This window comes from Hyperolius riggenbachi, chromosome 9 (genome assembly GCF_040937935.1).
Source record: "Hyperolius riggenbachi isolate aHypRig1 chromosome 9, aHypRig1.pri, whole genome shotgun sequence".
Lineage (NCBI taxonomy): Eukaryota > Metazoa > Chordata > Amphibia > Anura > Hyperoliidae > Hyperolius > Hyperolius riggenbachi.
In genome coordinates this window covers 99,968,160-99,979,758 of record NC_090654.1, presented here as the reverse complement: position 1 = coordinate 99,979,758, position 11,599 = coordinate 99,968,160, and the positions used below count along the sequence as shown (strand labels likewise).

General features: G+C 42.8%; 1 protein-coding gene across 1 annotated transcript in view; it reads left to right on the top strand.

Annotated features, from left to right (window-relative positions):
• The first annotated feature begins 869 nt into the window (after nt 1-869).
• The window catches only part of LOC137531684 (cathepsin K-like), a 36,631-nt gene continuing 25,901 nt past the window's right edge, over nt 870-11,599 (top strand). The window contains exons 1-2 of the mRNA XM_068251635.1: nt 870-937; nt 4,329-4,458. Coding sequence (XP_068107736.1) covers nt 4,333-4,458 — 126 coding nt within the window. The 5' untranslated portion in view covers nt 870-937; nt 4,329-4,332. The remainder of the gene's footprint in view (nt 938-4,328; nt 4,459-11,599) is intronic.

The following is an 11,599-nucleotide window of genomic DNA, read 5'->3' as shown; positions in this document are numbered from 1 at the left end:
TATTTTATTAGGGAATATTACCATAACTTTACTACATATGGGGCTTGTAATTATGGACCAGATAAAAACACAAAACAAAACAGAAATATAACACCTATATTTCCACATAATATATTGTCGCCATACATTGTGATAGGGACATAATTTAAACAGTTTAATAATCGGGACAACTGGGCAAACAGAATTGGTTGGGTTTAACCACAGGAGAACTTTAATTTTAAAACTATAATGGCCGAAAACTGAGAAATAATGAATTTTTTCCATTATTGTCTTAATTTTCCTGTTAAAATGCATTTAAAATAAAAAAAATTCTTAGCAAAATGTACTACCCACAGAAAGCCTAATTGGTGGCAAAAAAAATTAGGTATAGATCATTTTGTTGTGATAAGTAGTAATAAAGTTATTAGGGAATAAAAGGGAGGCACACTGACAGGTGAAAATTGCTCTGGTCCGTTAGGGTAAAAACCACTTGGGGGTGAACTGGTTAAAAGGCATTTTAATGATAATGTGAAAATATCACCTAGGAGAAAACTAGTAAATTTGATTGTAATGAATGAATCTGGTTGTAATTGCCTTATTTTATATTTTCATTTTCAGCTCATAAGCACACAGTGAAAGAGAAGTAAACTTCAAGTTATACATTTGCTCATCCATTAAAAGTGCTGTTGTCTAAATATTTCCTGAAATACAACCATAAAGATTTTTTTTTTTACATTCAAAAGAACCATAAAGATTTAATCCAAGCGTGTCTATTAGATTAGGGGGATTCTAAATTCCATGGTGAGTCAGTAAACTCAAGATCTCCTACATCCAACTTTTCCACCAACACTTCCCTAGAAAGTACAGTATAAAATGCTGAGCAAAGCCAAGCAGGCATCTGTGAGGACAGCCTGAGGTCAGACATACAGGTACCGAAGCAAGAGGACATTTCTGCACTGTAAGTAAAGTATATATAGTCTAATATGTTACTACTTTGTGTAATTTTGCCATCGTGGAGCCTGATCCTCATTACATAACAGGCCTGTGATAGCCGCATAACGATTCACAGTGGTTTGGTTTCTCTTACAGACCCCTACCAGAAAATGATAGTTTTTAAAGCCCACCCCTTAGTACTATGCAGCTGGGATCTCAGGCAACCCCATTCCCTATTGTCTCATCCCCTGGCAGCCCACTGATGATCCTAATGATACCCATACACTGTACAAAGAATCTTTTTTTTTTTTTTCAATCAAGAAAAAAGACATATTATTCAGTTTTTTAGATAAAAATCTGATCGGAAATGTTGGAAAAATCTTGGTGATTATTTTGTGAAATTGTATAGTGTATGGTAGGCTGTATAAGAAAATACTGTTAAAAAACAAACAAAAAAACAACTTTTTCTTAATATTTAATTGTTTTTCTCAGATTTTTGGAAAAAAATCAAACATTCGTGTATAGCATCTCAAAAACAATTTTAAAAACTATTCGACCTAATGAAATAATTGATCAAATTTCTCTGATCGAAAAAACATGAAAAAATTGTACTGTATGGGCACCTTAAAGGAGTTATCAAGGCATTTAAAAAAAAAAAGTGCTACTTACCCGGGGCTTCCTCCAGTCCCAAGCTCCCAGCATGTCCCTTGCTTCAGCTCCATCGTCAGCCGTTCGCCGCAGCTTCCTCCCGGTCCCCAGCGATGACGTCAGGAGGTCGGCCTGTACTGCGCCTGCGTGAGCGGCGCTGTCAATCATCCCCACGTCGACTGGAGCGTACTGCGCCTGTTAGATCCCATCATCTCATTTTGGACGCTATGTATAGCATCCAGCATCGGCTGCAATTACGGTTCCATGTCCCCCTTAGTTTGTCCAAGAAATTCTCTGTTAGCGTCCGTGACTATATAAAGTCGCTGACCTTTGATACGGAGGTACTTGCACAGAGCGCATTATTTTATGCTAATTATATTGATATTTATATGATATGATTATTGACTTATTGAGATTAGTTTGGTTTTCCGTTCTCTATTCCAAATTCTTATTTCTCAACCAACAACTCTGAGACAATATTGCTTTTCTCTAGAGGAATCTGGAATCAATTTGGTATTGGTTGAATGATATGTTCTATTTAGTTCAAAAACATCGGCGTAGCTGAGGAGCTTGGGGCTCCAGTGCAAGATTTACATGGGGCCCCGAGGACTCTATTGATATGAAATCCCAAAACCTACCAAAGACAGTTTCAGTGTCAGAGAGATGTAATCAGAGTAAGGAATCCGTTTTTTAAGGGTTACCACTATTTAATGCACATATAGAGGTGTTCATTACCAGCAGAGCACCAATGAAAAGCTAATAATGTTGGATTAAGGAGGGCCCATACTAGGGGCCCCTCTGGTCCAGGGGCCTCGGTACGGTTGCAACCTATTGCTACGCCACTGTTCAAAAATATACTGACTTATTTAGTGCAACGGAAATCTGAGCTTCTACCTACATGTGAAAAGCTTGAAGCCTGGCCCTGCCATCTCGGGCTGACGAAGCTGAGAATCATGGGGTACAGTCATTAAATATCCAAGGTTACAGATTGCCCACAAGTTCATGGTGCACCAGAACTCCTAGGAGTGTGTAAGGGGCTACAAATGACCAAAAAGCCCTCCTACTAAAGAGATAGAGATAGAGAGAGAGACTCTTTTGGAAGCATTTTAAGCCATTTTCAGGTCACTTCCGGTTTTCTATATGGATATCTGAATCTGGCCGGATATCCAGGATATTGGGTTCGGATATCCGAGTTTACTTGGATACCAAAAAGTTTGGATTCGGATCTGGATATCTGGGTATCTGGATCCGAATCAATTCGGATTTTAAAAAGGGGTATCCAAGCACCCCTGCCCACAATGCATCATAACTGAATATGCAAATTGTCCTTGTGTTGTCCCTGAAAGCCTAAACACACCTCCAGAACCCCTGGAATGCAATGATGTGTCAGCCTTAATTGTACAGAGTTGCAATAATTCAACATGGATACAGACTGGTTGCAGACTGGTTGATCCTCATCAGTGCATGGCAAGGATTAATGTGTCTCTTTATGTGGTAGGGATTAAAACACCCAGAGCCACATAGAGCCACATTAATCTATGATGAGGACCAACCAGTCTGATACAGTCTGTATGCATGTTGGATTGTCGTAGCTCTGCACAATTAACAGGCTGACACATCATTGCATTCCAGTGGTTCTGGAGGTGTGCTTAACTTTCATGGATGACAAAGGGGTGATTTGCATATTCAGCATTAAAGGGAACCTAAACTGAGAAGGATATGGATTTTTCCTTATAAAATAATACCGGTTGCCTGACTCTCCTGCTGATCCTGTGTCTCTAATACTTTTAGCCACAGCCCCTCAACAAGCATGCAGATCAGGTGCTCTGACTGAAGTCAGACTGGATTAGCTGCATGCTTGTTTCAGGTGTGTGATTCAGCCACTACTGCAGCTAATGAGATCAGCAGGAGAGTCAGGCAACTGGTATTATTTAAAAGGAAACATCCATATCCCTCTCGGTTTAGGTTCCCTTTAAAGCATTGTAAGATACATCATATGCTCATTCCAACCTGAATAATCACAAATACCTTCTGTTTCAATATAGAAGGCAAAGGCACATTTCTGCTTTAAATATCCATGTTCACTTTACTAAGTACTGTATATTCTGGTGTATAAGACTACTTTTTAACCCTTGAAAATCTTCTGAAAAGTTGGGGGTCGTCCTATACGCTGGGTGTCATTGATGCCGGGTGATACACCCTATCCTGTTGCTGACTCTCAGATCTCGCTGCTGAGGACTGTAGTGAAGCGGTGAAGGCACACATGCGCGAGATCTGAGAGGCAGAGAAGGAGGTAAATAGAATACAAGAGTGGGCCAGAAGAGTGAAAGAGGCGTGTTTTATGGGCACAGTGCTATCTATTCTTCCATACCACTCTGATAAACAGGTAGTAGACAAGGAGAGCTGACCAATCTGCTTCGGGAGAGGGAGAGTTGACCAATCCACCCAGTCAATCACCAATATACTGTTATATACAGTGTACCAGTACAGTACCAGTATCTGTTCACACCAGTATATGATGTTTTTTAATGTGTATTTGGTGTGAGTTGGAAGAGGGGTAGTCTATCCCAAACCCTATATTTTAACTGGAAAAGTTGGGGGGTCATCTTAAACGCCCAGTCGCCTTATACGCCGGAATATACGGTAAATCCATGAACAGTAATTCCTATTACTAATTGGCTGTTGTAGGTTGATACTGTTGATACTGTTTATTTCTCCACCTTACTGCATTGGGTCCATTGTAAACATATAATTATGTTTATTTGCAGTATAATGTATTGGCTTTGTATGCTGGCTGTGGTACTTCCTTTGGTGAGGAGTGCCGTGTTCTGGGATGATGTACTGGACTCTGAGTGGGAACTTTGGAAGAAGACTCATGGCAAGCAATATAACAGTGAGGTAATGTGTTGTCTCAGGGTTGGGTTGTGGGGGATCCGATGACTTCTTTTGTTTGAGTATCAACAGGATTATTACCTAATCTGCAGGATAGTAAAACAACTAAAAGATGTCACTGTGTGTAAAGTGCAATGGTGATATTTATGGGATTGTCATTTCCTGTATTCACTCCATGTTCTCTCTGTTCTAATCATGCTGCATTATCTGATGGTTGTGTATGATTTATATCTGCATGTTCTCCTTCAGTAAAGAGTTCTAACTTGTTATACTGGGTGCCTATCTGCATGTAAAGAACCCTAAAGTGAACTAGAGATGAAGCACCCTCATGTATTTTACCATATTTATCAGTGGGAACATTAGAGAAAACACCTACCCTGCTCTCTATTTCATTCTTCACTGCTCAGCTTGCTATAATCATCATAGCTGAGTCATTATAGCAGAGCCAGAAGGGGGCAGGCTTGGGCTTGAAAAGACATCAAAGAAGACAGACTCAGCTATAATGATTCCTGAGCAAAGCCAGACTGAATGCTCAGTCGAGCATTTTATCAGGGCTGTTAACAAGCAGGCTGAGTAGTGAAGGATGAAACAGAGAGCAGGATAGGTGTCTTCTCTAATGTTTCCACTGATATATATGGTAAAATACATAAGGGTGATTCGTCTCTGGTTCACTTAAAGCGGATTCGAGATGAAAAACTAACTATAACAAGTAACTTGTCTATATATCTTATCTAAAGTTTACACAGCACATCTAGCTGCAAATAGCTTTAATAGAATAAGAATATTTCTTCCTGTGATACAATGGCAACGGCCATGTTGTTTGTAAACATTACACAGAGACAGGCTTATCTGCATCTTGAGCAAAGAAAACTAATCCCCCCTCCTCCTCCCCTCTGCCTCTGAAATCTCTGGCTAGCAATACCTCCCCCTCCTCCTGCCCAGACTGAGCTCCCATGAGCCCTTGCTACTGTCTGAAAATGCCTTGGCTCTCTGAAAACTTGTGGGAGTGTCTTATTTAGTTTATAGGGAATTAGAGCATTAAAACAAAAAAGTATTTGGCTTGAGGAATGCCCTATAAACAATAGGAAAGGAACACAATTATGCAATGAGTAAAAGTTAATCTCGGATCCACTTTAAGCTTCAACATCTTTGACTAGATGTCTGAAAAGTCATACCAACGTGGACTGCCAGACTGGCAACCACAGTATAAAAGCCTGTGAGGAAAGTCCATCCTCACTTGGGTTCTCGGGTCAGTCAACCATATAGGTTGAACTCCAAAAGAACTGTTGCAGTTCTGGGAAACAAATGAGTGGCTGTTGTAGCTAAATAACTGTAGAGAAGGAGGCACCCCCCAAAATGTTATGGTAGTACAGTAAAGGCTTGGATTGAGAATAACTTGGTTTAAGAGCGCTTTGCTATACAAGCAAACATTATTATGAAATTTTGACTTGATGTACAAGCAATGTCTTGATATACAAGCAAAAAAAGCCTACACGTGTCACGTCATCACAACTGAGCTGATAGTTCTTCTCCCTTTGGCGTTGCAGGATTGTAGTTAATCTCAGTATAGAGACAGTGCAAAGTCACCTTTCCATAAAATCTTCAAAAGTAGACAAAAGCAACTGTCACTGGATAAGTTCCTTGCTAAAGCCACACACAAAAATAAAAAAGGATGGTGTGAGCCAACAGATGACAATGATTCTGTTAGTTATAGTGAACATCTTGTTTACATTTTAATTTTTATACTATTTTACTATAACTGTTTTTGATTTGCGGAACAAATCAGCTAGATTCATCAGGGCCAGATTTAGGCCAAGGCCGCCTAGGCCATGGCCTAGGGCACCACAGGAGCAAGGGCTAAACTGTTGCAGCATTTGCAAGCTTGCAAATGCTGCAATGCAGGGAGATCAGGTGAGTGCCTTACCACAGTACTCTGCTGCTAGCTGCCTGTGCAGCAGCCAGCTTACTCTCTGTGCACGTTTGCATTGTGGCCGGCGGCTCTGGACTTGGGCAGCATTGGAGACAGAAAGAAAGAGAAAGCTTCTGCACTGGAGACGAGTGGATAAATGAATGACACTGATGGCTGCTGCGGTGTGAAGGTGAGCTGGCTACCTATACTGAAAGGTGAGGGGGAGGGGGAGTAAGGATTAAGGGAGTCATCAGGCTACTTATACTAGAGGGAAGGGGGGCAGCTGGTGACAGTGGCCTTGGGCAGTAAAGAGTACAAATCCGGCCCTGGTGTCCATTAACTCTTATGGGGAAATTTGTTTTGATATACAGTAAGAGTGCTTTGGATTACAAGCATGTTTCCATAACGATTTATACTTGCAAACCAAGGTTCCGCTGTATTTAAAAGCCTGACAGGGGCTCCCAGTTTACAAGCTCTGTTGTTGAGACACTTTGTTACTGATTAAAGCATGAAGCATGAAGGTCAGCACAGGATGAGGGCTGGAAACATTGGGAAGCTCCATCAAAGCTTTGCTGGGGGGAACCAGGATTTGTGATTACACCCCTCTCTCAGGTCTTTGATAGGAAATATTGTGCCAAATGCCCTGTATGAGTTCATCGAGATGTGTTGCTTCTTACAACCACACGTGTATCTGGGTGATTAGTTACTCCCTTCATATATTTGACCTATATATCAGCTTGAAATATATTTTCAGATGCATTATTAAACATGGGGGTGACGGCCATTAAATGAAATAGCGACGTGCTAGCTGCTTAAAGAATGACTGAAGTGAGAGGGATATTAAGGCTGCTATATGTATTTTCTTTTAAGCAATACCAGTTGACTGGCTATTATGCTTATCCTCTGCCTCCAATACTTTTAGCCGGTATTAACCACCCTGGCGTTCTATTTAAATTGCCAGGGTGGCGGCGACAAGGTTTTTTTTCACTTTTTTTTCTTTCATGCTGCCAACTCAAAGTTGGCAGCATAAAAGCCCACTAGTGCCCTTCTGATCGCTTTCGGCGATCACAAGTAACAAGAAATCCCGCGGAGAGCGGGATTTCTTGTTAGGCTTACCCCGTCGGCATGGCGACGATCGGGATGATGTCATGGACGTCAGCCGACGTCTTGACGTCAGACGCCTCCGCCTGAAAGTGTTTGGTCCAGGCAGCGCAGGGCTCTGGCAGGGGGGGGGCTCTTCCGCCGCATGCCGTTAAGCGGCGGCGATCGAAGACCACACGCAGCTAGCAAAGTGCTAGCTGCGTGTGGTGCACTTTATTTGATGTAAATCGGCCCAGCAGGGCCAGAGATACCAGCCTCGGTGGCAATGGACGAGCTGAGCTCGTCCATACCGCCAGGAAGGTTAACAGGTGTTTGTGACATTATTGTCAGATCTGCCAAGATTAGCTGCATATGTTTCAGGAGTGTGATTCATACACTACTGCAGCCAAAGAGATCAGCAGGGCTGCCAGCCAACTGGTATTGTTTAAAAGGAAACATGGCAGCCTCCAGATTCTTCTCACTACAGTTGTCCTTTAATCAGTTTATAACTTATAGAGAGGAGACTGTGTAGTTGGAAAGGGAAAATCCTTGAGGTTGAAACTTCATTATTAGTGAGAAATAGGCGATCCATTTACATTAACACCATACATTGCATCCATTATTGGCAGCCATATTTTAGAATCCTTACTATGTAAGATATACAGTATGCATGTAATGCATAGTTATTCCCAGTGTGATATGTGAGTATATGCGCTTGCTGCCTGTCAGTGAACTAGTTCAGGTGTAGAAAACAACTAACAGCTACTCTGTGTGCAGCTTATTTCTCAAGATGATATATTTCTGGGCAGTCTGTCCTCCACAAGGAGAATACAGATCCCAGGTTTGAACAGAACTTCAGCTTCACTCATTTTTAGAAATTCACAGCTGGCTGCTGTTAGAAATGCAAAGATATATTTTAACAACATTACATTTACAAAAAATCCTAGAATGTAATGTAGCAATTTTCAATGAAAGTGGAGTTTTCCTGTAAGAACTATGTACTCATTAGATCCTTTGCGATCCTTTAGGGAGACGTTGTATAGTGATCCAGTAAATGATCAACCAGTGGCATACCTACTACAAGGCTACAGGTGCTCACAGCCCCGGGTGTAGCCATGGCTAGGGGTGCCACTGTGGTGCTCAGCCACCTGAGACCATTTTTCAGCGTTCGGGCAACATTCGGGAAAATAGCAGCAGGCAGTGCATGGGACTGTACTAGTTCCTGCACTAGATGGAGCACCCCTCCCCCTTCCTGGGAAATGTGTTTCCTTGCTCTCTACACACAGTCTGCAGTGAGTGAATGTGCAGAGCAGGGTGAGTAGAGAGAATGATTTCTGAGCTGCAGCTGGGACATTAGCAGGGAGAGGTGGCAGGATGTGTTTAGGGCTTCATAAGTTGCCTGTCATTAGTAGCCATGTTAATTGGCTTCTGTAATACCAGAGTGCCCTGGACTATTGATTATTTATCCTAATCATCAGTATTAATCAATAATGCAGGGCAGTCTGCTGTTGTGGAAGCCAGTGATACAGGTGCTGACAGCCGACTTTTGTAGTGAGCAGAGAAGCAAGCTCCAGGGAATTTAGATTAGCTTGTGTAACGATCGGTGTAACACAGAGAGGGTCTGATTATTGGTGATCTGCAGTATCACCAAGAATACAGATATATACCCGATTATTGATGATCTGCCGTATCACCGATAATCAGATATATTACTAACCTCTGGACACCTGAGAGATATGAGTGTTTGGTGCAACAGTAATACTTTGAGAACAATACCAGGAGGACAGGTACAAGGCAGTAAGGAATACTGCTGGAGTAGTATCTTTCCACAGCCTGAGACTCTCCCGAGGGGAGGAGTCAGACGGGAAGAGGGAAGGACCAGAGCGTGAGTGACACCAATAGAAGGATGCCACTGATTGATCTGTGAACTATCTCTTAGCTGGGGAATAGCTCTCAAGGTCGGACAAGCCAGGTCGGCAACATACTGCCATACAAGGTACAAAGACAGGAGGCTGATTTGGTAATCCTATGGCAAGCAGGGTTTGGCAACAGAGTATCAGATATAGCGAAGTACCAAATCAGTGAACAGAAGAGTGGTTAGAAAAGCAGAAGGTCATAACAGATAATAAACAATGCCTAGTCTTGGGTTTGAGCTCCGTGATCATCAACACCCTGGAACTAGTCTGAAGTATAACAGAATGATAACACAAGTCCCTAATCTTTGGGTGTGAGGTCCGTGATCATCAACACCCTGGAACTAGTCTGAAGTATAACAGAATGATAACACAGATTCCTAATCTTTGGGTGTGAGGTCCTTGATCATCAACACCCTGGAACTAGTCTGAAGTATAACAGAATAATAACACAGATTCCTAATCTTTGGGTGTGAGGTCCTTGATCATCAACACCCTGGAACTAGTCTGAAGTATAACAGAATGATAACACAAATTCCTAATCTTTGGGTGTGAGGTCCTTGATCATCAACACCCTGGAACTAGTCTGAAGTATAACAGAATGATAACACAGATTCCTAATCTTTGGGTGTGAGGTCCTTGATCATCAACACCCTGGAACTAGTTTGAAGTATAACAGAATGATAACACAGATTCCTAATCTTTGGGTGTGAGGTCCTTGATCATCAACACCCTGGAACTAGTCTGAAGTATAACAGAATGATAACACAGATTCTGACAATAAGGTCTGAGTGCTTCCACGTAGTGATCGCAACGGCAGACAACCAGAGAATGGCCAGCACCCAGTATATATAGCAAAGCGCTCTCCAGCGCCTCCCCTAAGTGCTGGACCAATGAGAAGTGGTTGAATCGTCAGCTGACCGGCTTGGTCAGCTGACTCCCTTCTGGCCGTCATAAAAGTTCTGCCTCTCAGCGCGTCCTTCTGAACCTGTGTGGACTATCAGTCCCAGCCACACCAGACATGTGTTGTAAAGCACCCGCTGCGCTGGACGCGGAATCCGCCGCACTGCTATCAAGGCATGCGGCGGTTTCTCCGCGTTCGGCCATACTACTGGATGTAGGCCTATGCGTGCAAACCGCCGCGTTGGACGCGGAATCAGCCGCCTTGTTCTGAGTACACGTGGCGGCTTTTCCGCGTTTTCTCACAGTACCCCCCCCCCTGAGGAGTGGACTCCGGACAGCTCCTACCCGGTTTCTCAGGATGTAGGGTGTGGAATTCCTTCTTTAATTCATCCGCATACATGCGGCAATCAGGTACCCATGTTCTTTCCTCAATGCCATAACCCTTCCAGTGAACCAAATACTGTACCGAGTTCTGTACAATACGTGAGTCTAAAATCTTTTCCACTTCATACTCAGGTTGGTCATCCACTATCACAGGAGGAGGAGGAGTGGAATCTACCTGCACTGCTGGCTTAAGCAGGGATACATGGAATGATATCTCACCCCACATACTGGCAGGAAGATCAATGGCATAAGTAACATTGTTGATTTTCCTGGTTACAGGGAAGGGACCCACGAATCTGGGTCCTAGCTTGGGTGAAGGCTGTTTTAGGGCTAAATGACGAGTGGACACCCAGACCAAGTCTCCTGGCTGAAACTTCCACTCTATGGAACGTTTCTTGTCAGCTTTTTCTGTCCTTTCTGACTCTGGAAAGCCTTCTCTAAATTCTTTTTTACCATTCCCCAACTGTTTTTAAATGACTTTTGCCAAGCCTCCAGAGCTGTAAATGGAGTAGAGGCCACTGGCAATGGGGAGAACTTAGGCAACCTTCCTGTCACCACCTGAAATGGAGAGAATCCAGAAGTAGAGCTTTTCAAATTATTGTGTGCAAATTCTGCGAACGGCAAAAACTTGACCCAATCAGTCTGTGCATCCGCCACATAACATCTTAAAAACTGCTCCAGAGATTGATTAATTCTCTCGGTCTGACCATTGGTCTGTGGGTGGTAGCCCGGCGAAAATGAAAGTTCCATGCCCAACTGATGACAGAATGCCCTCCAAAATTTGGAAACAAATTGAACTCCCCGATCTGACACTTTATTCTCCGGAATACCGTGTAGCCGGAAAATATGCAGGACGAAAAGATCGGCCAATTCCTGGGCCGAGGGGAGTCCTTTCAGGGGCACAAAATGGGCCATTTTACTGAATCTGTCGACTACAACCCAAATGACCAACATGCCC